General features: G+C 39.1%; 1 protein-coding gene across 1 annotated transcript in view; it reads right to left on the bottom strand.

The window, feature by feature from the left end:
• The window catches only part of FLT1 (fms related receptor tyrosine kinase 1), a 163,837-nt gene that overhangs the window by 31,853 nt on the left and 105,110 nt on the right, over positions 1 to 26,874 (bottom strand). Inside the window, exons 15-17 of the mRNA XM_063103564.1 lie at positions 15,696 to 15,827; positions 6,824 to 6,930; positions 2,340 to 2,472 (exon numbers count right to left, since the gene is read on the bottom strand). Coding sequence (XP_062959634.1) covers positions 2,340 to 2,472; positions 6,824 to 6,930; positions 15,696 to 15,827 — 372 coding nt within the window. The remainder of the gene's footprint in view (positions 1 to 2,339; positions 2,473 to 6,823; positions 6,931 to 15,695; positions 15,828 to 26,874) is intronic.

Here is a 26,874-nt window from a genome sequence, read left to right as displayed (position 1 = left end):
AATGCCACTAACTTGCTTGGAAATGTGTAAGGTAACTGTCATAGAATACTGGAATCTCCTCCAAGAATGTCCTGGACTGGCCAGGGTTCATAGACACTCTGGGGACAGTATATGGCAGCATGGGCTGGGGCCCTCTCTGGCATTCAGGGCTGGTCTTACAAGAGACAGCACCAGCTCATGGCACCAGCCACTTGCCAAATTCCAGACTCCCTGTGTTGTTTCTGGTATGAGGTAACTCTAACTTTAAATCATTTTCTGATAGAAAGATGCAATATCAGACATTATCCTAACTTCTGTGATAAATTTATAGGAGCTGAATTCTCTCCCAAGGTTAGTGAGGAATCATGAAAAAAAAGGGGGAGAGAGATTTTTTTGATCCTGAATTGCAGGAATTTTGGTGGTAGCAACACCTCAATCCCAAATTCCAATTGTATCCATCTATCAGATACTATAAATTCCTATTTCCCTCACTAGGGCTGCTAATAGTAACCAACAGAGTAAAGACAGCTGAAATCAGACACAACTTTGTGTGTTTCTCTACATTTATAACCCCAGCAAGTCTGCCGATCAAACCAGCTTCTTCTCTCCATTGGTCTGGACATACTGTTGGTTACTTTCACTTGCCAGGCATTATTTCACATTACTTTCTGTCATTTATTTGGCTTAAAAAAACAAATGAGTCTTGGGCTTCCTTGCTCCCATGTTAATTGGAAGAGCATTCCTCCAGGCCTTACAGCCACATACTGCATTGAAAGACAAAGTTAGTAGACTTGATACACTTTCTCTCACCCATCAAAGACACTCAAATGGACATCAGCCAAATCATAGCATGTGGCAACAATGGAAAGGAGAAGAACAAAAAGAAAGATCTCCAACAAAGGGCATCTCCTGAAATGGTGTTATGTCAACCCACAGAGCCCCAGAGGAATTCTAGAAGAAGGATTAGCAATCTGAGATGGGACAGAAAGCTCATGAGTCCTATACTGGATGAAGCATGTTTGATTGTGACTAATAACTCTGGAAAGCAACATGGCCTGAGAATGGCTCATGATTGTGGGAAAACTATCCCATGTTCCCTGCCAAGGTCACTGAGGGACTGGGCTAGCTGCCGTATAATTTAGACTTGTAGAAGGAACTCATCCAGTGTGCCACCTGCCCTAAACTACTCTAAATTTAGTTGATTTCTTTTCTTCTTCTTTTTTTTTTTTTTCCTGTCAGCAGCCATCGCTGGCTTTCTCTTGTCTCTAGCTTTTAACTGATTTCCCAGTTGCTTCCCCAGGCCAAAAAGAACATACTCCTGGAGCTGGTTTTTTCTCAGTGTAAGCAGAGTTATTTCAAGGCCCAAGAGAAAAGCAAGAAAAGGCATTTTCCCTCTGCCCGCCTCAGACCCCTCACTCCAATATATAATTTGCATGGGGGGAGGGAGCAATGCTCTTGAGTTTGAAACAGCAGGCTCTTCACACTGAGAGTGATAAGCTCCAGGAACACTGGATCCACAGTCTGTTTTCCTAGTTCCAACTACTAATGACTCTGGCACACACAGGAATGAGTGGAAAACTTTCAGAAGCCACAATCCAAACATTTTGGGTAGGAGTAATAATTGAGTCTCCAATTGTTTTGTAGCACCACAGGCTGGAGATTAATTTGTATTGTGACGTCTGAGCTGGAGGAACTGGGGGGGGTAAGCTGAGGGAATACACATGCGCCTGCTATTTATAGCATCTGCACTACCTGGAAAACAGGCTTTGCTATTCAAAAATGAAACTTAAATGACCCCCTTACACTTTCTTCTCTGTCTGGACATTCCCAACACCCTGGGAAATTCAAAATTTATATTTTGTGGCTTTGCACAGAGGGGTTTTTTGATTGAAGTCACCAACTCTTTCACCAAATGTTTGATTTCATTTTTCCTTGCTGTCTTGAATTATGTTCTGGATCACAAATTTCTAACTCCTCCACAGTTTTCATGATTTAAGAGTGCCTGTACTTGTATGCCTCCTGTTGGAACCACTCTCTCCCCTTACCCTTCACTTGTCTACTTTTGCATGTATCCAGATGGAACTTTTTGATGGAAGAAACTCAGACACCTTTGTGATCCCTAGGGCTTAGATGAGTGTCTGCTGCTCAGAGAAGGTGCCTACTAATAGTTGAAGGGACAAACAGGTACTCCCTTGTCACCTCATACTGTTGTCCCAGCACTCCTTTAGAATGATTTACCTCTGTGTCCAACTCTCTTGCTACTTTATCAGCAGCTGTAGGGTAGAATCCTGGGTCTAGTTTACTTTTGCGTGTAGTAGGTGCTCAGTATAGGTTTTGAGTCTGTTTAACAAATACATTACCCAGTTTAAGTCTCTCCCGGGCAAACTCCCACTTGCTGGCATCATAAGGGAGCCGCTCACACTGTTCATCCAGGGGAACTTCATCTGGGTCCATTATAATCGATAGGTAGTCAGTTTTTATTTCAGAAGAAGACTGAGAAATAAAGAGATCTCAAAGTCACAAAGACGGAAACAATTTTTTTTTTTTAAAACCCAAACATCCAGTTTAAAACAATATTTTCTGCTACTTTGGGTCATTTGGTTGAAACTGTGTGGTCAGGTACAGAAAGTACCCCTCCACTTACACGTGCACATATCACATACGTGTATGCACTCTCTATTAAACAACTCCTTACTGTTCCCACAGTACCTTTCTGTAGTACTAGCTCGAACATCATATCATGGATAAAATGCACTCAAATTCTTCAGTGACCTTATGTGTTGTGTTTATTCTTAAACAATTATATGATGATCTTTCTAAAAAATGCAAAGCATTTTTATAAAGTCATTCCAAACAGTGACTAAAAATAACTTTCCATGGTCATTCTGTACAAATAGGAGTATACATTATAGATGGGTCAGCAGTAAGAGTGCATTGTGGCTTTTCTATACTTACAAGAAAGGCCAGAGTGGCAAAGTAAACTCAAGATCCCTGAGGTAATTAATGAAAGTTACATTTCTTATGAAGTGTTTAAACACTCAGAAGGACTAACCTCTTAGTTGCTTCAGCTACCTGAAGAGACTATAGGGTCTATTAGTGAGATTAGAGTAAGCTTTATCCTCAGTAAGAAATAGAAATTGATTATTTCAAAGGCCAAGAAGTAAATATGGTGTAAGACTTATACACAACCATATTTTGAGTTCATTTAGCTATTGGTAGAATGTCAAATGAGTAAGGCAGGCATCTGCCTCGAAGTGCTTGTTTTATCTTGGTAATGTAAATCAAGCCCAGAAAATACCCTTCATTTCAGATCATAAATAACCAGATTTACATTTAATGTGTTAGATTCATATCAATGGGTACATTTCCTGTTAATGGGCAAATTTCCAGAATTGATGAGTGCATTTCTGTGGGCAGACTCTTGGACAGGACAGAAAAGAAGCATGCTTTCCATATAACTCTTGCCTAAAAGCTATGTAAACTTCATTTAAATGAGTTTTGGGGTGGTGCTTTTCCCTACACAGGATCAGAGTTGGAAATGGGAAGACAACCTCTCTATACACACCATTTCACACCCACCCACATTCTTCAGCCCTTACTGACCCTGTTCTGGGCTGTCAGAGCTCACCTCATCCATCACTTGCAATCACTTTCCTTCTCACAGAAATTATCACTAAAATGTGTGACAAATAGCTCAAGCCAGAAAGATTTGCCTGGCCTCCATAAGGAGAGGAAACAAAGATATGAAGCACATTTGTCACAAGCCGCATTTACCACTGGTGTTAGAGTATAAGGGACCAGCCTGTCAGACACTCATATGAGTCTGTAAGACTGTAGAAGAGTAAACATTTCTATACCAAGTTGCTTTCTGGGTGTTCATTAGAGAAGCTGCTGGAGTAGATTCTACTACTAAACTTTTCAATGTCCATATAGCCAAGGCCATGAGAAACAATCTCCAGTCCTCAAAGAGCATAGGACAGCTGAAACCTAGCAAGGGACATCTTGGGTTTGTGCAGGATGTGTGGGAGGTCAGCAGTAGTGCTGATAGAGGCAGGGAAGTAGGCAACGGTAGACAGTCTTCCCATGTGGCACCTATGGAATTTTATGGTTTATCTCAATAAGGCAGATGAGAGGAACACCAAACAAACCTTAAGTAAGGGCTTTGAGGAGAGTGTGATAGTAGAGTGTTAGCTGCCAAATATTTCTTCTTTCAATTGACATTAACACTGAGCAGCTACTAGGTGCTTGGCATGGAAGGTGAGTAGCCAAGTGCTTCAAAGCCCAGGCATTGAGGCTGACTGCCTGACTTGAATCATAGTTCAACTTCTGACCAGCCACGTACACTCAGGCAAGTTGCTTAACCTCTCTAAGCCTAATTTCCTTATCTGTAAAATAGTGATAATAATGATACTTATCTCATAGGGTTGTTGTGAATGTAAAATGAAACAATTCATGTAAAGCTGTTAGAACAAGAGCTGGTATATAATAAGTATTAATAAATTTTAGCTATAATTATAACACTGGCCTGGGCAAGGTGAGGCTAAAAAGATAAAATGCAGTCTTTATCAATGAGGAATGTACACTGTGGTTAGAGAAACCACATAGAAATAGTTTTTGATGTCTTTTTCCTCTTTGCCCCACCACAACCAATCCCTTTTCAAATTTTATAGGCATTCTGGTTTTGAAATAATAATCTCTTGCTCTCATCCATTTGTATTTGCATCAAGATTTCACAGAATTGTAGAAATAGAAGGGACCTCTCCAATTTAGTCTCAACTTATCTTTCTAGTTTTATCTTCACTATGCTCCTATATGCCAAGTAACTAGATTACTTCTCCAGTCTGGGGAGTAGGAAAGGATAGGGTGGGCTGTGTTTTTCTGCTTCTTTCCTTCCAGCTACAGCCTTCAAAGTCTGTCTCAAGCATTGCTTTCTGTGAAGTTTTTTCTCCCCCTCTCCTCCTTTGAACTCCTATAGCCTTTGTACCTCCCTTACGGATTTGGCAAGTTTTGCTTTTGTTAGATGTATTTCCCCACATGATGTGTCTCCCCTTTCAAAACTATTGTGTGACCTTTGTTTCCTTCTAAAGCAGTGGCCTTAATTGTCATGTCTCAAAACCAGTCACTCATATGGCAAAAGCCTGTTGTTACCATATTTACCATAGAGGATATCTGCCAGCTGTGCTTCTCATATCAACACTTTATAGTACACTTTGTTGGTTATGAATATCAAGTCTAAGGTAAACAGCCTGGGTTCAAAACTAAGATCCAACTATAGTGACTTTGGACCAGTTACTTTCCCTCTCTGAGCCCGTTTCCCTCTCTGTAAAACAGGAAGACTACTATACCTACCTCTTTGTGGTTTTGGAAGGATTAACTGAGATTAACAGGATTAACTACATAAAGAGCTACCAGGTGCCTCTCTATTCATTCTTGCCCCCTCTGGTCCATTCCAACAGCAGCCAAAATAATCTTTTCAGACACATATCTGTGACATTTACCATCCCCCACCTTTTCTTAACATCTCTCCTCTGTCAAGGCTTCCCAATCCTTCTAGAATACAGACTAAATTCCTCACCATGGCCTACAAGGCCCTGCCTGGCCAGGCTTTGCAGCCTTGCCTTTCCTTTTCTTTCCTTGGCAGCCTCACCTCTTACCTTGTTCCACTGCAGCCCTATGGGCCTTCTGTCAGTCTCTCATTCTCACAGTGCTCCCCTCCCCAGCCCCAGCCTCATATGTGCTGCTTCCTCTGCCTACCACCCTTTTCCCTTTCTTCTTTGCCTGACCACCTCTTTTACACATTGTTTAGTCAGTCAACTCTCTCAGCTAACTCAGAGTTGCAGTTTGACCTTTATCTGTGTAGTTGATTAGTTAGTCTCCTCCCTAGACTGCACACTCCAGCATTTGCCCTCTGCTGTCACCAGAGGGCCTTGCACAGGGTCTGGCACTCTACAGTGAGCAGGTGAGCAGTAAATATTTGAAGCATGAATAAATGAATGAACGAATGAATGTTAGCTATTTCCAACTGAATTCTAAGAAGCAGGTTGCATTGTAGGTGTAATTATAGAAACCTGATGTCCTAAATTCAAACCTGGACCTCATACCCTAAAGAACTTAATTTTATGGTAGAACTCAGAGTATGGAACAACAGTGCACTTGTTTGCATTTCCATAATGCTGTGAGAGAGAAGTCAGAGGTGGGTCTTTATTTTGCCTTTCCTTTTTATTTCTTAGCAGAGAGTGATGTTAAAAAAATGAATACTTCATAGGTCCCATGCTAAATTTAAAGACTCTCTTACATATTTTTTTTTTTTAATTTTATTTTGTCGATATACATTGTAGCTGATTTATGCTCCCCATCACCAAAACCTCCCTCCCTTCTCCCTCCCCCCCTCCCCCCCAACAATGTCCTTTCTGTTTGCTTGTTGTATCAACTTCAAATAATTGTGGTTGTTATATCTTCTTCCCTCCCCCCCCCCGGTTTGTGTGTGTGTGTGTGTATGTGTGTGTGTGAATTTATATATTAATGTTTAGCTCCCTCCAATAAGTGAGAACATGTGGTATTTCTCTTTCTGTGCCTGACTTGTTTCACTTACATATTTTTTATATCAAAAATATCCCTTCTGTTCCTGAGAAATATTCATCCACTCATTTGTTCTGGCTTTTCTTTTGAATACCCTGCTTTGTGGTTAAAGACATTTCAATGATTTATTTTTCACATTCACTAGGTCAGAGATAGGAATGAGACGAAAGGGAAAGAAGAATGTTTAGTACCTGCTCTAGACTTCAGACCAGGCACTTTAGAATATTATGTAAAAAGGAACATAGGATTTCATCTGTATTCTTACCCTTTTCAGTTTTCGGATAAAGAGGGTTAATAGGAGCCAGAAGAGGGTTGCAGCCACACAGGTACATGTCAGAGTGATCAGCTCCAGATTAGATTTGTCTGAGGTTCCTGGAGAAAGAAAATCACCAAGATGGTGTTAAAAACAAACTCTAAAACTTAGGGACTTTGTGGTTTTATGAAAGAAGGCCAGTGCCCCTAAATGGTTCATCATAGTGAGAACAATCTGCTAGTGCAAAATTAGCCTCTGAGACAGATCCTGTCTAACCTTCTGAGTCAGGCAGGGTACACAATATTAGCGTAATGAACTCTCACATATATTAAAAGACTTTCCAGAAATTTTGCTGTTGAGTTTGCAAACTTTGTAATCCCAGAGATAGCTAATTAAAAATCAGAGAGAAATTAAACATGAGAAAAAATTAAGGCAGGAACAAAAGCCCATTCAAGTACTAAATCTGGAATATGTTAAATCTCCCTAATGGATTTTAGAGGAAATTCTAAAGAAAAAGAAGAAAAAAAAAAAAAATACAGAAAAGGGTTCCTTTGGGACTCACAAAATCCTTCAACGTAGATTTTAAAAATAAAAATAAAACTCAAGGACTGTCACAGTTGTCAGCTTGCTCCTTTTTGAAAAGCCAGGCCAAACTACCTACATCCCACTCCCTGAATCTGGGGCTCTGTTTCTAACCACTGTGGCAGCCAGCTTGCAGGGCTGAGGTGAGAGGAGGTAACTGCTGGAAATGGATCCTTCCCAGTCATCTCATTTCTCAGAAACACAGATATCAAAATGTGAGCACTATTCCCCCAAGACCAAAAAGAAAAGATCCAGAGTATTCATGTGATGCCTTTAGAGAGGGAACTCTTTGGAATTTGTAAAAGAATGCCCCAGTGGAACAGAAGAGAGGTTCCCTAAGTATTGATTCCAGTGGACAATTTCCCAGGAATTCTAAAGTAATGCCCTTATCCTTTAACTTCACTGAAATGAGACAGAGGTCTTATATTATTAAGGTAGGCAAAGAACAAGTGAGAGCCAAGCACTTAAAACCACCCTACGAAGTAGATGGCAGTAATATCCCAGTTTCGTAGATGAGTACTTCATCTTATGGGCTCTTTGTTTCAATTCAGCAAATATATATTGAGACCACTACAGACAAGGTTAGAGGCTGGAGGAGATAACATGGTAAGGGAGAGTTGCCACTCTCAAGGAGCCCATTCAAACCTGACCAAGAGACTTAAAGAAGAAGAAAAAAAAAGGTTTTTGGAAGAGGCAACATTTGAAATGGATTTTGATCTGCAGAGATGAAGACAGGGGAGGATATTACAGGCAGAGGGAATAGTACGAGTAGAGACCCAGACCTGGGAAATGACAGGGCACCGATGGCAGCGTGATGCAAGATATAGGACAGGACCAGACCATAGAGGATTCTTAGTTATATGCATGACGGGTTTGAACTAAATGGTGCAGGTAGTTGGAACCAGTGAAGTTTCCCTGCCCTGAATCACAGCAAATACACAAGCTGGAAACCTGAGAATCACAACAACAGTAATACTCACTGGCACTTATTGAGGGCTTTCTATTCTAAGGACTTTCCTAAGGTCTGACATGTATTAATTCACCCAAGACTAACAACAACCCTGTGAGCTAGATTATTTTCATTTTATGAATGAAGAAATTGAGACATGGAGAGATTAAGCCTCTTGCCCAATGTCACAATCTGCGAGTGGTGCAGCTGTGATTTTAATGCAGATAATCTGACTCCACATGCTTATTGCTAATCTTCCAAGCGTATGCCACTTCTTCCTTCTCTCTTGTCCTTTCAGCCTTTTGAAGTGCATATTAATCACTTCCTATAGGTCATAGTCCCTGCCACAAATTATTTTTTAGTCTGGAGTGAAAACTGACATTTTCTCTCCATCTTGTCTCTCACAAAGTTCTGCGCATTCTGCTTCCGTGGCTCATGAAATTGTCACCTCTTCTCTACCCCACTGTCACTGCCTAAAGTAAGGCCTCGTCAGTTCCCACCTAGACCACTGCATTAGCCTCCTACCCAGCCTTGACTCACTCCAGTCTCTCCTCCACCTCTGCAGCCAGAGTGACCTTGTCAAATCACAGATTTAATCCTATTACTCCTCTGTCTAAATTCCATCGTTTTCTCCCTATCACCATTGGGATAAAAGTCCAAATCCTTAGTCCTTTATGCCCAACCTTTCCTGTCTCTTCAGCTTCATCTCATACTGTCCTCCTCCTTGTTCCAGTCACATCGAAATTCTTACAGTTTCTTAAATACACCAGCTATTCTGCACCTCCATTCTCTGGCTTTTGTTATTTCTCTACCAAAATGTGATCTTCCTGGGGCAGAGGCCACATCTTATTTATCCCACTTATCAGATTAGGTGAATGAATGTATAAATTATGTTTTGATTTACCTGTCTCCAAGAGTTTCATGAGGATTTCAAAGAGTTCAGGGTCAAATCCCTGTTCCTGTGTATTATCCAACAAACATGGACCATCTCCTACATCTCAGATCTGTTCTAGGTGCTGGTATACAGTGGTAAGAGAAAGGGCATGGTTAGAGCTCACAGTCTGATATTCAGATCTGAGGTGATAACTGTGTTAAAAATTCTGAGTGAAGCAGCAGAATGTAGCATTATGGTTCTCTTGTTCACTGCTACATCCCTAGTGTTTAGAAGAGTGCCTGGCACATAGTAGAAATGGTGGATGAATGAATGAATTTATTTGGCTTTATTTGCTGCTGTGTCAGCTTGTGGTTAAGCTTCCTTGAACCTCATGAGATTGATTGAGAACAACCTCCTTAAAGAAGTTCAAAGTACGATAGGCTTTTCTCTCAGTACACATCCTCGCAATGGGAATATTGCAAGCTCAAACTCATGAGTTGGGATTTCTTCCCCCAGTGTGAGGTCTAATGCTGCCTTGCTGTGTACACACACACACACACACACACACACACACACACACACACACACACACACACACACTCGCTTACATTTCTTCCCCCAGTGTGAGATCTAATGCTGCCTTGCTGTGTACACACACACACACACACACACACACACACACACACACTCTTGCTTACACAGCAAATACATTTTGTGGAATTTGATTGGGACCTGCTCAGGGCACAATGGCCTTTAGCTGTCGGAGATGCTTCTCGAGACATAATATTACTGTCTGCATAAAACCTCTGCAGTTGCTTCCCACATGGGAGAGGTCCCTCTTTCCCACTGCATTCCGTGGGGCAGGAAGCTGACCCACAAAGTCTAATTCCATAGTCCTTACTCAAGCAAAATTCCTTTCAGTGGAACCAAATGTGTTTATGTGCAAACACTAACACATTGAAGGAATTAATTCATTAAAAAAATCTTTAAGATGAACATTTATTAGGAAGGAAAGACCTATTTAATATTAATATTCTGTACTGCTTACTGAAAAACAAAATTAGAACTCGATAGTATATGATATAATATCTATATTCTATTTGATAGCTCAATCTCTATTTGAAATACAACTGTTAGGACAGTCTTATGCTGGATAGACTGATTTAAGCAATCCCTGAGGTGTTTTCTCAGTGGTCAAACATCCACACACTAGCCGGACTAGACCCAGCTTCAACTTGCTGGTGACAGCTGGTAAGCTCAGTGCATGAAATAGCCCAGCTGCACATGGCAGGGGGAAGGATGCCAGCAGAAGTGTGAGTGGGATTTGACAATAAGTAGGAGGTAGCATTGGTTCTCAGGGATGTCACTCCCATATGATGTTTGTGAAATGCCAGCATCAGTACAAGGTTATTGTTATTTGGGATACTGACAAGACAAGAATGTGGCCAATTTGAAGAGTGTATGGTAATTATACTTTTATTACAGAATGCTGACCCTGTTGCATGGAGCATTCCATGTCAATTACTCTCCCAGGCTTCATACCATCCCTCTTGGAATAGTAAGGGCAGGTGCCACACAGGGGATGGTCTGCATTCTGAAGGGTGATGTGCCTTGTCTAGAGTCTCTGCAGCTGCACAGTGTCCTGAGTCTTTCTGATGGCAATGGCCGCTCTCTATGCACACAATCTGGGCTACATGGTCTAGCAGCCTCACCCTGACACGTGGCACCGTGTGGCATCAGACTGCTTGAATTGACAGGTGGCAGAGCCAGTCAGTTCAGCTCATGCAGTATAGCCAGATAGAGTTTCCCAAGAGCTAAGGAAGCACCCCAAGCAAAAAGCTGGGGCACCTCCTGGCCCAGGGTCTGCTTGACTTTTGAGTACAAGTTTCATCAAGAAAGGGCAAGAAGCCTTTATGGGATCTATGAGCAACTGTGCTGTAGACCAAGGACTCTGCCCCACTTTCCTCATCCTTAAAAAGTGGAGACGATAACAGCCCCTATTTCATAAGTGAAATGTGTAAGCCTAGTGTTGGCTATTATTTTGAAGGCTTCCTTTCTTTCTCTCTTTTCATTTGCCCTCCCTCCTGACTACCCCCCCCCGCCTTTCTTTTCTTTTTTATTTTTTTCCTTATCACTTTTTGGACTTTTTTTTTTCATCCATGTACCCATTATTTTCTGCAGACAGTTGAGCTACCACCTTCCCTGAGAAGTTTGCCTGACATTGCAGCGTGGTTTAGATGTTATTCTGGTTGTATGGTTATTTTAATTTAAGGTAACTATTTATGTGGGTTTATTGCCCACTAAACTTTTAGGATCTCAAGAGAATATATTTCTTGTTTATCTTGCGTCTCCAACACTGGCCCAGAGGAGGTCTCAATAAAGATTTATGTATGGATGAAAAGAAAATTAAATCAGATCGACCTAGACCTAAACTCTCCACATTCCTGACCAATATGAGGTAATGAAACAGGGCTACCTCCTTCTAGCTAAAACCCAGTAACCAGTAATCCAATTAACCGTATTATGAGGTTTCTCTAAAGCCTACTGAAGTATCAAAATTGGCCTGCAGAACTTCATTACTATTTATGAAACTTTTAGGAATCTATATACACCAATTTGAAACTACTCTTAAGGATAGTGATGTATGGAAATACTGTATTCAGCTTAAATTTGAAGTACATTTTCAAGAGTCATTTTGAGTAAAGATATTTAAAATTGCTATTATGTGACATTAGTTCTGTAACACATTTTTATAACAAGTTAATTCCTAAAGTCAAACAGGAATTCTGTGGTTTGGAACACCTTTTGGGTGACTGCTTATCCAGGAAAAGTATAATACAGAAAGTTTTGTTGAAATGGAATTTGGTATATCATATTAACAAAAGGTAATGTTAGCTAATACTTACAAAGTTTTTATTATATGCCAGAGACTGTTTTAAATGTGTTAATCCTTACAACAACCCTATAAGGATTGGTAAACCATTAACATCTTCACTTTTCACTGAAGCACCAGGAAGGTAAGTAACTTGCCAAACATTATTAACAAGCTGGTGAGCAGTGAGATGGCTTCAGAGTGGGTCCTCTTAATCATCACATTCTGCTGCTTTAGAATTGACACACAATAGAGCAGAATGGTAAACATAGTTCTAATTCTCAGCGCTGCCAATTCCTAGCTGTGTAGGACAAATCATTTATTTAACCTTTCTGTGCATATATTCTCACTTTTAAATAACTGCACTTCCTCATAGGATTGCTGCAAAAATTAAGTAGGATAATGCATATTTGGTAAGATATAATTACATAGTCCCAGGTCTTCACAGAACCCAGCACCAAGTTCATTAAGCCTAACACCACTTCTATGATACCCTATGCAGTTTCATGCCAGCCTAGTTTCCCCAGGCGGAATTAAGATGAATTTTTTTTTACTTTGAATTATTTTGTCTCAAGAATTATCTACAAAGATCTTACATCACCCTAACTGAATTCCATTACCATTATATGAATTCTGATCAAGGACAGATTTATGTCATGTCAAAAGGCATGTATATCCCCATCCCCCATCCCTCCTGTGTGGAACTGGTGAACAGCCAATTCGTCTCTCCATTTTGAGCACTGTTCTCTCCTTGGGAAACCCTTCTAAATAGCCAACACCCATGAGAGGAGTCACATCAGTCCCCAACATATTCCATGTGAATTAGTTTATCACATCCTTCCTCAGTGCCAGGTTAGTCACGGGCATAAATTTGGGGACAGGATTCAGGAAGAGGAGCTAAAGTGGAGGGCAGTCAGGGATCAAAGGAGTGTCAAAAAGAACTGAAAACTGAAAGCTGGCTAAGGGTGATAAAAAGAAGTGGCTGGGGACCCAAGTTTTGAGCTTTTTCTATTCTTGACTCTTGGAATTTAATTACTAGAGAACATAGTGTATACTTTCTACTGTACATATGAGTCCTTTCTCAAATAATTGTAATGTGCAATTATTGTGGCATAAACTTTGCAAATCACATCTATAATGCTATGTTGAATATTTAGACTCCACGACTCTGAGGCATTCTTTTTGAGCCTTCCCTGACTTTTGTATTCATCAGTCATCTTCAAAAAATGTTTAATATGGTAGTTGTTCTTCAAGTTGTTTTCTCCTGTGTAATTATAAATGCTATTGAACTGTAGTGAGGTCTAAATCTATTACAAGGATGTTCTTATATATATTGTGGTTATTAATTGCAATAATAATTATGAAGTATTGCTTATCTTAAGTCCTTGGATGAAAATGTGCCACACTTTCATTGTAACAGGTCCTGTGAGTTCCATGGGTTATTGAGTGGCATGTTAATTTCAGGAATGATTTTGGTTACTAACAGTTTTGTCGTTGGTTTTGATATTGGAACTTCCCCTTTGAGAGCTCCATGTGTGTTTGTGCTCATGCTCTGTCCAAACCAAACAAGACCTGTGATTATTTAAAGAAGCTACTTTGACTCCCCAGTCCATTCATCCTTTTCAGATACAAAAATAACACATTGTTTTATCTATGAGTATAAGAATCCTTTTTCAAAGGAAATAAAAAAAGCAGACAGTTTCCTTCCTGGCTAATTCATGAGCCTCTTTAAACCTGTTAAACATAGCCACAGACACAACTCGTTTGCCTGGTTTCATTTCCTAAACTTGATTTGACAAGATAGGTCAGTGTGAAGAGTCCATATACATCTATAACAGGAAATCAAGTCTAAATCTAGGGAATGTTTCACAGCCACCAGGGTGATAAGAATAATGACTTAGGCTCTAGAGCAAGAATCTAATTTCAGTTATGAAATTACTGAGCAGACACTGCATTCAACTGTTCTGAATGGCATCCAAGGATCAAATTTTTATTCAGTGAGCCCACAGTACTTCAGTTCAAGAAACTCCATCTAACTCACACGTGCAGGCTTTCCTAAGATCTACATAATGTCATGCCAGGGCTTCTCCCAACCATTGCTGACCTGTGTTCCCAGTACAGAAGAGTGGGAGCAGATACATGGCGAGAAAAGGCAGCCATGTGGTAGGCTGAGGTGAGTTCACAAAGAGTCCAGTTTTCACCTCAGGTCTGCCATTACCTGACTGTATGATTTAGGTTAATCATTTCAGACCTCTCTGGAGGTTCATAATAGTTGTTCTGTGTATCTTAAGAGGTTGTTGAGAGGATATGGGGGAAAATACCATCTGCTCTGAGAACTGGGGAGGCCTCTGCTTTCTGCTCTCCCTGGCCTACTCCCTGAGGGCTACATCTTGGAGTCCTTGCTAAGAGACAAATTAGCAACCATTTGAGGAAGGAGGTGTTAGAAATGCACACTCCATAAACTGTTTTCTCCATGTGTGAGCAGAAGAGTCAAGAATATTTTAAAACAGGGATTATTTGGGAGACAAACAGGACCATTACTAAAGGTATTCAGTGAATGCTACCCTTTCACTTTTTCTGCAAGTATAAGTTTGTGGTAGAGTAGTTTCAGATTTTCAGGAGACTCTAAAATCACCTCCTTGTGAAAGCCTGAAGATGATGTTCTATTTTAAAGGAGTCTGAATTCTCAGAGTTACAATCTTTAAGTAATGTAAGTTCCCAGGACAAGAGAACTGAAGTACATCGACTTCTTCCTAGTTCCTCACCCAGAAATACTTGCATATGCTGAAGTCTGCTGGTGAGCATTTGGAAATAGGCTACTGAACAAGTTCTGTCTTTCCATGTAAAATCTCAATATGCTGTAGATATTTACATGTAAGAGGTGCCTATTTGATAGCTATGATGCTGTAAACTTAATGTTTTGGATGATTCTTCGTATTAGAGAATTGAAATTGAGGTCTAAACTATTTTTTAAATGGAAGCCACATGGCCATAGCCAGAGCAGGATTAGGCCTCTTTGTACTTTGCTGCTCAACAAGCTTTCTGAGGCATGTAAAGAGGAAGCACTTGGAATATTTTTCTTAAAGTGGTCGTTTATAATATGTTGCTTCTCTCTGATAATATTTTGCAGCCTACTTCATTTTAAAAACCAGCTTATGAAAACATTTGGAATAGCAGCATATAGTCTAACTACTGGGAATTGGAAAAGGAAAACAAATGAACAATGTCAGTGTGTGGGTTCCCCCCACACACCCCTTTCTTCCTTCTCAGACTTATTTCTCACAGGTATGGACCACTCCGGCCATTCTCTGTGGGTCAATGTAATCACACTGTCAGCAGCTGGGTTTCCTTTCTTCCGGGAACTACTCCCCCTGTGGAGACTGTGTTCAGATCGCAGGCTCTCAGGGACAGCCAGCCAGTGTTTTCACCTTCTTCCTTCCCAGACAGAACAAGACAGTCCCTCCCAGGAGGGTGGGGAGAGGGGAGAAGGAGGTCAGGAAAGGAACAGACTGGAGCAGGCAGCAGGAGACTGGAAGGTGGGAAGTTAAACAAACAGGGAAATAGATGTCTGAACAGTTTCTTGTTGCTTTCTTCAGTAGCTGTTTACCTTGCACAGTGAGGTATGCTGAACTTTCCACAGAGCCCTTCTGGTTGGTGGCTTTGCAGTGATAAATGCCTTCATCCTCTTCTGTGACTCTTTCAATAAACAGCGTGCTGCTTCCTGGTCCTAAAATAATTCCTGGGGAGTGAGAGATGTTTAGATTAGTGGGCCTGGATAACAAACAAAAACAACTACTTCTGCAACACAACCTTCTTCCTATCACTGTGCATTCAGACAAGGAAATCCGAGCTCTGGATAACCTGGGGCAGGGCTGCTTATTTGTTTTCTCTCAGTCCACGCTTTCTGATAGTACCGTCAGTACCCAGCAGATCCCCAGCTTTGGAGATGCAGATTCACTCATGGCATAGGAAGAAAGGAGAGAGAGCTGCCATACCCAACTTTAAAGTTGCAGATATCAAGAAGGTAGCATATCTAATAGTAACAAGTACCATTTACTTAATGCCCACTACATGCTAGGCAGTATGCAGCACATCATTCATACCTTAACATTTACAACCATCCTGTAAGGTGTTATTGTCTCCTTTTTGCGAATGAGGAAACTGAGATTCATAAGATTAAATAACTTGACCAAGAGCATGCAGTTTGACCGAAAGCAAATTTATGGCATGTCGATAGAGGGAAATCATGTTTCAGTTGTCATGTAGCCTGATGAGGCCGTATAGCACAACGGTAAAGAGCTTGGGTTGTGTTTTAATCCATGCCTTAGCACTTCAAGTTTTGTCACTTTAGGCAAGTTACTTAACTTTGCTAAGTTTCAGTTTCTTCAGTGTTAAGATAAAAATGAAAGCAGTTCTTACTCTATTCATGAGAAAATGAATGGCAAGTATAGGCATATAGTTTAAGTGTTCAGCAAAAATAAGCTTCAGTATTACTACAGAGCATGGTGTAATGGAAGGAGCACCATGAATTTTCAGACCCTGAAAACTTCAAGACCTGCTAGCTTCAACACCTAGTACTATTATCAAGTATTTATTGAGTGTTTATTCTGCTGTCAGTCTGTGTAAGATACTTTGTGGTTCAGACTAAGACGTAGTATCTGCTGAAGAAGAAAAATTAATTTATACCAAACACACAGGTATAAATTCTCTCTCTCTGTATGTCACACTCACACACACACATAAACCAACAAACAGAACATGTTTAATGAATGAGAATGAAGAAATGTAGCATAATATAACCAATTAAGTGCAAAGTCTGGCAGAGGGAGGGAGATAGTAAGGAAGGGCGTCCTCAGGGAAGGCTGCATGGAAGAGATGGCCCTTGAGCTGGGGTTTGAAGGATTATCAGAGGTAAGTGAGAAAGGAAAGTAAAAAAATGAAATGAGTGTGTTGAGTACATGTTCTGAAGTAGTGATAGAATGGGCCTGACCAGACTATAGGCTATATTTTCTTAGTTTAAACTGATTATAAAAGATATACTCAATATAGAAAATTTGAGAAATAACTAAAAACATTAAAAAAAATTTTAAAAAACACAAAAACCCCAAACACCTGTAGTCTCATCTCCCAGATGTTCCTTTAGTCTGTTTTAAGTAAACTTTTTTTAAAAAAAAACAGTTTGTTCATTCATATAACAAATCTTTTTGAGCTCCTACTATGTTCTAGACATTATACTAGATGCTGGTAATACCGTAATAAGCAAGGCAAATAAAATCCTTGCCTACAAGGATTTTAAATCCTTGCTTATATACTAGTTTTGGAGAATTGCAAATAAATAATGTAATTTCAAGTAGCAATAAAGTCTGTAAAGAAAATAAATCAAGTTAAGAGGATCATGAGTTAAGGAGGGTGAGGAGGCTATTTTAGATTGGGTGTTTAGGGAAGACTCTGTGAGGAGAACCTTTGAGCAGAGACATGAAAGATGGGAAGAAATAAGCCATTTGAAGATCTGGGGCCTTTTAAGTATAGGAAATAACAAATATAAAGTTTCTGGGGAAGGAATGAGCTTATTTAAGAAACAGCAATAAGACCATTGTGGCTAGAACACTGTAAACAAGCAGAAGAGATGAGAGCTAGGGAGGGCCCAGATCATTTGTGACCCCATAGGCCATGGTAGGGATTTAGGGTTCTGTTCTAAGTGCAGTGGGAAGCCACTGGAGGGTTATAAGACTATATGAGAACAAGGGTGGAAATAGGGAGAGCAGGTGGCTGGCAAGTGAAGTTGCTCAGGAAAAGATATGGTAGCTTGGACTGGAGTGACTATGTTGGAAATGGTAATAATTGGTGGCTTTGGGGATTTTTTGGAAGGCAGAACCAATCGGCGTGCTTATGGGTTAGCCTGCGATATGTGAGAAGAGTAAAAGGTTGACTTCAATGTTAATGGTTTGAATAAGTGGGAGAATGGTGGTACCTTTCCTGAGGTGGAGAAGATTGTGGGAGAGCATGTTTGAGGGAGAAAAATCAAGCATCCTGCTCTGTTTTGCACACAGTAAGTTTGAGGTGCCTATTGCACATCCACAGGGAGCGTTCATCAGAAGCTCACGGAGGAGGTCAGGACCAGAGAAACCACGTGCAGTCAGCAGATAGAAGGCGTAGAAAGCCATGGGCATGGAAACAAACCTCATGGGCACTGAGTCCAGAGAGAAGAGTGGAAGTCTAAAGGCTGAGCCATGGGAACTTGGAGTAAGAGGAGGAAGCAGCCACAGAGTCAGAGGAGGAGTGGCCAAGGAGGTGGTAAGAAAACCAAGAGAGTATGGTTCCTAGCACCCAAGGAAGGAGTTTCACGAAGGAGAGAACAATCAGCTTTGATCAGTGCTGCTGAGAGACTAAGATGAAGGGAGATAACTGACCACTGGGTTTGACAATGAGCCATTTCAGGAAGTGTGGGAGCAAAATCTGATTAATGTCACAGAAAGAGAGAACAAGAGGTGAACAAGTGGAGATGGTGAGGATGTTTCCTTTCAAGGAGGTAGCTGTCTGTAGACTAGCATGAGGTGGAGAAAGGAATTCTTTCTCAAAATGTGAAATTTTACAGCATGAGTCTGTGCTGATAGAAAAATTCAGGGAGGGAGAGGTAGAAAGGGAGGGAAGCAGAAGGGAGAGAGACTGATGGTACAGGGGCCAGAAGGAATAATGCCAAAATCAGAGTTCCTGAAGCAGTGAGGGGGACCGAATCCAGTGGCCAAGTTGGCCTTGAGTAGGAGCAGAGGCGTTTTAACAGGAAGGACAACAGTATAAAGGGATGGGTAGATTAGACAATTTGGCGATACATTTTCTGAATAAATAGGAGGTGATTATCTGTTTAAATTGAGGAAGAGGACGGAATTTTGGAAGTTTGAAGAGAGAAAAAAAGGTGTTAGTGTTAGTTGAAGAGAGGAAAAAAGGGAAGTATTGTTTTGGGAGAGAAGGAAAACAAAATTACTAGTGTACAGTTTCTTTCTAATGATCATACAACTTTAAATACCGCCTCCCCCCCAATAGCACAACATAAATATTCTCCCATGTTCTTATATACTTTTAATATAATTGCCCATTATATATGTATCATAATTTAACTATTCACCTATTGATTGGCATTAGTTATATGTAATTGTTCATAACTATAAATAACAATGCAATTAACAACTTTAGGCATAAAGATTTTTCTGTATTAGAGATTGATTTTTTAGGACAGATTCCCAGAAACAGAGTTGTTAGGTCAAAAGCTCTTGATTCATATAACCAAAATTGCATTCCAAGTTCAGATTAAGGAAAGCTTTGGAATCTTGGTTGTGGAGTTTTGACTCAATGCAGGAGCAAAGAGAGAGTCACAAGGCTTTCTGACCAGGGAAACAACATAATGAAAGCAATGTTTAAGGAAGTTTATGTCTAGAAAGAGAATGCAGGGTGAACGGAATGAGAAAAAGTGGCATCTGAGTCCAGTTGTAATTCAGGCAAGGAATGATGAGGCCTCAAACCCAGATGGTGGGAAAGGAAGTAGAGAGGAAGAAATGGAAACAGACATTTTGTAGAAACAACCTACAGGAATTGGTACTTTATTGTATCCAGGAATAGAGAGAGATGAATCCAAGGTGATTCTAATATTTTAAGCCCAGATAACAGGAAGAAAGAGTTCTCCCCTATAACCTTGGCTAAGTCATTTCATCTCTTTGGGGCTGTTTCCCCATCTGTAAAATGAGAATAATACCTGCTCTGCCTATTTCATGGTATTGCTAGGATGATCAATTGAGATAATTTAAGTATATGCTTTTGAAGCTTTGAAAAGTATAAACTATGGTATACGTGGCAATCACAGAAAATTCAAGTATGGCTGCATAGTGATTGGTCAGGGTCAATGAACATTTATAACAGCAGCTCTCTTGCTACCTACAGTCATCTCTTTTGCAGCAGATCTGAACTTCAGTCAATTTTCTATGTCTCATATGCCAATTTAAGGCTAATACCATGAACAAATAAAAGTCAAAGGACTTGGATTTCTCCCAAGGAAACGTGCAGTTAGGGAAGGTGAAAGGATAGTACCACAGATGCTGATGAGTGAACCTCATCTGGCACAGATTCCGCTTTCCATGCGTGGAGGAGAGGAGATGGGGTGAAAGGATGTCCAAATTCAGTGGGCAAAGCTCTTCTTTCTGACTTGCCCTCACATTGCACTGCAACCAATGGCATGGAGACATTGAGGTGTCACCATCAGACAGGCCACTCAGAACCCTCCCCAGGCCCTTTCTCATTCTCTACTCTTGCTACTTATTTCCCTTCTCACAAAAATGGGCAGGTTACTCTCTTTTTATTTTTTCCCATTCCTCAAAATCTTCCGTCCATACTTAATTCATAGTTGTCTCCCCTAGTTTCTCTAATGCCTTAACTTGATGATGCTCATTTGGTGTGACCCAATCTCTATAATAATAGGCTCTGTTCTGTTGATGAATGCATCTTTTTAAAAAGGTTCTGTTTTTGGTTTAATTTTAATTTTTCACTGTCAAAAATTTAGAAAGTGCAGAAAAAACATAACCCTTATACCCACCATTAAGATTATCAGATGTCAACATTTTGCCATATTTGCTTTAGATCCCTTTGTCTCTCCCTTTTATGTGAAATAAAATCTATAGATGCTTTGTCCTTCCTTTACCCTCTCTCTTCAGAGATACCACTGTCCTGTAGTTGGTACATATCATTCTTGTGTATGTTTCTGTACTTTCTCTAAATAGGTATGTATCTCTTTACAATATATAACATTTTATATGTTTAAAAATTCTAAATGAATGGTATTATACAGATTTTATCCTCTTCAACTTGTTTTTTTTCATTCAACAATGTTTTTATATTTATCCTTGTCATGTATATCCTTTTTCTACCCTGATATCATAAAGCATTCCCCTTATATACTTTCTTCATGAAATCTGTTTAAAAGATTTAGAGTTTTGCTTTTTTTTATTTAAGTTTTTAATCTGTCTGCACTTTCTTTCAGGGAAGGGTATGGTATGGTGTGAAGTAAGTATCTAATTTTTACCATATAAATAGCCAATTATCCCAGCATCATTTATTGAATAATTTATTCTGTTCCCACTGAGTTGTGGTGCCTGCTCTACCAGATACTAAGTTTCCATATTTTATGGTTCTGTTTCTAGGCTTTCTATTTGTTCACAGTGACCTAATAATCTATCCGTGTAGCACATCATTTAAATTATGATTACTTGATAATACATCTTGATATTTTGTATAACTTAACCCCTTCTTCCTCAAAATGGTCTTGACTATTCTTGGCCCTTTATACTTCAATATGAATTTCAGGTTTAACTTGTCAAATTCTGTGAAAAGCACTGTTGGGATGTTGATTGAAATTCCGCTGAATTTGTATAATAATGTGGGGGAAATTGTCATATTTACTTTAAGTTGAAGCATATGAAACTGCCAAGAAAAATTTTGACCTACAGAAATGGCAGTATGGTTCCACCTAATAATAAATGTTCCCATCCAAGAAAAGCAAGTATCTTTGAGTTATTTAGGTCTTCTTACATGTTATTTAATCGTTTTATGATTTTCTTTTTAAATATATTGTTTTTCTTTAGTTATATTTATTTCTAAATATGTTGTAATTTTTGTTGTTATGCAAAATGGTATTGGGTTCTTTGAAGGGTTACTCCATATGAATTTTTTCTTTCCTTTTTGGGTGTGTTAGTCATTAGAACTAACATGTAAAACTCAATTATAAACATGATGCACCACATTGTGTTGCTGAGATAACTTAATTGTAGGCCTCCTTGCTTCTAGAGGGATAGCCTAAGTCATTTCCATGTGCTTGTTTATGTATTTCCATGGCTTCTGACACTGAATACAGATTCTTCAGCCACCGAAGATGTAACAATTCCCATGGAAACTGATTATTTATTTTACTATAAGAAGCTGTATCAGAGTGGACCAACAGGATGTACAGCAGAACTTGCAAATGTAGATACCTTCAGGGGCCAGGCATGTAACATGAATGAGTTGGGGATGAGATAATGGGAGGGGACTGTCTATGGAGCACAGAAGGCCTAATAGCAGAAGCCTCTACCAACCTTCAACCAATTGGAAATTTGGGAACTTGAGTTTAGTGTTGTCGACTGAGTTTTAAAGAGAAGGCAGAAATCTGAATGTTTTATGTTAAAGCTCATGTTTTTTAAATGTTGGCAGCCAAGTCGACATATAAATTTACTGCAAAGGCCAATAGAAACACGTATGCTGGATAGATTAGACACAACTTTGAATTAGACAATGTACCTGGGGATAAGCTTTTATATTTTTATTAAGCAAGGACCTTCATGATTTGGCCCTTGCCTATCTTCCATGCTCCTCTGCCTGTTATATCTGTAAATCTGTCCTTGGTATGAGCCATACTAATCTGTATACAGTTCATGATAAGCCTTGGTGACTTTGTATATGTTGTTTCCTTGACCCTTGGTTAACATTTGCTTGTTTTTTAATATTCAGTTTAAGCATTAGCTGCTCTGGAAAGCATCTTCTGATGCTCTTAGGCCCCTTCTCTGTTACTCCTGTATCTCTCTGTGCATGCCCCTACTCTGGCACTTAACATTTTGTAGTAATGGCTGACTTGCTTATCTGCCCATTCCACTGTGGGTTCCTGGAGAATGGTAACTCTGCCATATTCATTACTGAATCCTCAGCACCTAGTGCTGAGGTGACAGACAGTTGGCTTTCAGTAACTGAGGAAATGACCAAATAAGATAATGGAAAATGGAATGTAGGGAGTGAAGAATGAGAGTGAGCTCTGCAATCTTTGCTGAATATTATGAAGCTAAGCTCATATCAGTGCTAACTCCCTGTGTGGTAGTATTGACTGATGACCTGCAGCGTGCCCAGTTCTCACAATCTGTAAATTGTATGTTGATTAATTTTGTCATTTTATGATTCAAAATGCCCCAGTTCCTGGAGTTTAAAAATGCAAACTCGGGTGGTTTCATAGGTTTGCTTAAAACATTAGCTCCAAAGGGACAATTAAAACATAATACTGGGTTGTTCTCACAGGAGCCTGTAATGTACTCCATCCAAGGTGTCTAATGATGACATTCAGTGTAAGAACTTGAATGACCTATTGCGTTGGTTGCTAATGGGAATTATGGATCAGTTTTAAACCATGCTGGTCTATATATTTATCCATGGAGTGCAGCCTAAATTTTAAATATGCCCAACCCTTTTAGTATTTAGTATTTTCAAGGGACTTTGGCAATAATTTTATTTCTTCCCATTATACCTTAAGGTGAATGACAATCTTGGCATTTTATATATGAGCAGCATATTGCCCAGGGAAGAGCATGGAATAGAATTTTTATTCAATTCACCACTGGGTGAATAAATCTGTAGAGATTTTGGATTCACCTATTGATTAGATAAATGCACATCACGTGTTTACCTCCTATTCCTTACACACACACACAAAACGACCTGTCATGTTCCTAAATTGGTCTACCAGTCTGACCAGTGACTCCTATTTTGTTGCTCTATTGATGATTTGTACTTCTGACTTAGAGAACATCATTTCCATCTAGTTTGGCCAAACTAATCTTCATCATCAAAACTCTCTTCTTTATCCATCAAAGTCCAATTCAAATGACATCTTCTCCATGAAACCTCCCTGAACACCCCAGTGAGAAGTGCTAATTTGTATCTGGTGGAATCTTATACAACTCACATTACACATTTATTAATTGACTTTGCACCTATTATGTGTAAGTTTTTCTTTTTCTTTTTTTTTCTTTTTAGTGACCGGCACTCAGCCAGTGAGTGCACCGGCCATTCCTACATAGGATCCGAACCCGCGGCCGCTGGGAGCGTCGCTGCGCTCCCAGCGCCGCCGCGCTCCCAGCGCCGCACCCTCCCGAGTGCGCCACAGGCTCGGCCCATGTGTAAGTTTTTCAAAGGTAAGGACTAAGTGTTGCTCATTTTCATTTTCTCTAGAATATAATAAAGTATCTGGCTCATGGTGTATGTAATTAATAAATGTTTGTCAAGTTTAATAAAGCAAAAAGTGAATTTTGTTTGTTATTGTTGTGATAGTCTTGGCTCTCCAACTAAATGATAAGTTCCTTAAAGCTGGCACATAATAAGTTTTCAATAAATGATAGCCATGATAATGATGATGATGATGATGATGTTCTAGGTATACAGTAAATAATCATATCTTTAGATTGATAGCTTTTAAAGGAATTGATTAGCTAAGAGTTATGTATGAACTAAGGACCAGAAGAGACAAAATATAGATTCAAGATGGCAAAAGGGGACCTAAGAAAACTAGAAACAGCATGTCTGATTGACTTCCCGCATAGGAGATTTTATGTATCTAGTCAAACTTTGGAGGTTTGGAAAACTATGGAGAAGAGAAATCCAAGTTTAGTAAAATAACAAAGGTTGAAAAAAATTGAGAAATGATGAATAATGGATCCATTAAGTGGCACTAGAAAGATGAATGATTTGAATGTTCCCAAATGGTCACCACGTAGCTACTTCTTTATTGAGATTTTACCCTAAGATCCATCCTCATGGCAAATCCCTTGCAAATATAAGGAGACAAAAATGTTGGTAAAATGTGGAATAATATGAGACACAGTGTGTTAAGCTGGAAGAGAATTATGAGGATGTTGCAAAACACGTGGTCTAAAGGAGATTTGATGGGCCATATGATCCCTATGAGACAGACTATTTTCTCTTTAGCCATGAAAAAACAAAAAAACAAAAACAAAAACAAACAAACAAAAAAACCAGAAAAAGGAGAGGAACTCTTAGAAAAGAATAAGATTGAGGACAGAGATGAAAAAAGTTGTATATTTTTTCTCTCCATGTAACTACCAAATAAGGGAAGAGCCATAAACGAAGGTCCTTTCATTTGGGATAATGTCTATTGCTTCACTAGTTTAACGTAAAAAATTGAGTTATGATACTAGAATAGTTCCCAAAAGCTTTCAGGAAATCATAAACTGGTTCACTTGAAGGGGTTATGGTTGAAGTGAACTCCTTGAAACTGTGCTGGAAACACACATATCTGAACATTTAAAAATGAAAGCACTTTTTGTAAACTTTGCTGTTGTTCTAACAAAGTATTTCAGGATACTTCAGTCACTTAAAAAAATGTGTCAAGTGGTGCTGACTTATGGTTATTGGGTATAAAACCTTTGTTGTCAACTATGTATATCTATAAATTGTAAACACACATGTCTGTAAATTGACACACATGCACATGCCCCCACCCCTTTCCCAGGAAATTCTTGTGGTATGTTCAGATTTGCTATCACATGTCCATAAGGTTGGATCCATTTATACTGCAGTATATAGCCATCTACCTACAGTGGCCTTTCTTTGTATAATGAAGTAGCATTTCTAATGACCATTTTAAGACAGAGAAATACTATAGCATTGCATAAGAAGTTAAAGTCAAGAAAGTGTTTTTCTATCAATAGAGGAATGGCTAAATAAATTATGGGAATACATACTATTTTACAGTGTATGGCTGCTAATATGAGGTAGAACAATACGTATTGACATAGAAAGACCTCCAAGATATGTTAAATGATAAAAACAAGTCATAAAACAATACATATAGTATGATCTTAATTCAAATTCATCTTAGATAGAGTTGCTGGCTTTCCCATATAACCGCACCACCAGTCACACAATATAATCTATTATTTTATTTTCATCATAGCAGTTACTATTATTTGACCTATGCTATAAGCTTATGGTTTTGTTTGTTAAATTTATTGCCTGTTTTTTTTTTTCTATTAGAATGTAAGTTCAAAGTCCTTGTTTTTTTCCCAGCATCTAGGATGTACTTGACAAAGAGTTGGCTCTCAGTGACTATCTGTTGGATGAATGAATAATAAAATCCCATTTATATATTTAAAAAAGCCTCCCATTAGTATATATGCACACATATGTGTAAAAATGGAAAAATAATTGACAAGATACGTAACGGACAGTTAATGTGTTAATTCTCCATAAGGGAATTTTTTATTGTTTATTCTATTTCTGTACTAAGTGAATCTTTTACAATGAAAAAATATTTATGTATTACTTATTTAATTAAATAAAATAATGGTAGTTTTAAAAATGAAATTATAGGCCACTTTACCATCAGCAAAGAGCCATTGAATGAAAGTTTAAAAGCTCTATAGATCCAAATACTTAAACATTTGCAAAACTTTGTAATATTGACTATGTATAGAATGATCAAATGTTTTTGAAGCAAGAAAAGTAGATTTATGATTTACAACAATTTATAGTTTTGGATAAAAGCAATAAAAGGACAAACCAAAACCCATTTCATGAAAATACTGTCCTCCAGGGAAGGGTCAGCGTTGGGGGCTAGGAGCCGGGTGGGCGATAGAGTATGTTTTCTGTGTTTTGTTTTGTTTTTCAGTGATGGTCAGTTTAATTATGACCAAGGTGAATGAGATGGCTGCTTAAACTAATATACAATCTTGATTGTTTAAAGCTCCTTTGTAGCAGGATATTATGTAAAAATCAAGTTTATCATTTGAATGTGACATGGGTGGGATGAACTTTCTTGATTTGACTTTTTCAGCAGCAGTTTAGGGTCATGTGAATGATGGCTGAATTCACTGACTACGTTATCTGTTTGCATATTTTTCTTAATTGAATTGGGGACAGTGGTGACCCCACTTGCAGTGTTCCGTATGTGTCACTTTAGTTCCTGGTTAAAGTGTTTCAGGTTTGTG

The sequence above is a fragment of the Cynocephalus volans genome, chromosome 7 (assembly GCF_027409185.1).
Source record: "Cynocephalus volans isolate mCynVol1 chromosome 7, mCynVol1.pri, whole genome shotgun sequence".
Taxonomy (NCBI): Eukaryota; Metazoa; Chordata; class Mammalia; order Dermoptera; family Cynocephalidae; genus Cynocephalus; species Cynocephalus volans.
Note: the sequence above shows the minus strand (reverse complement) of the source record. Positions and strands in the feature narration are given on the sequence as shown.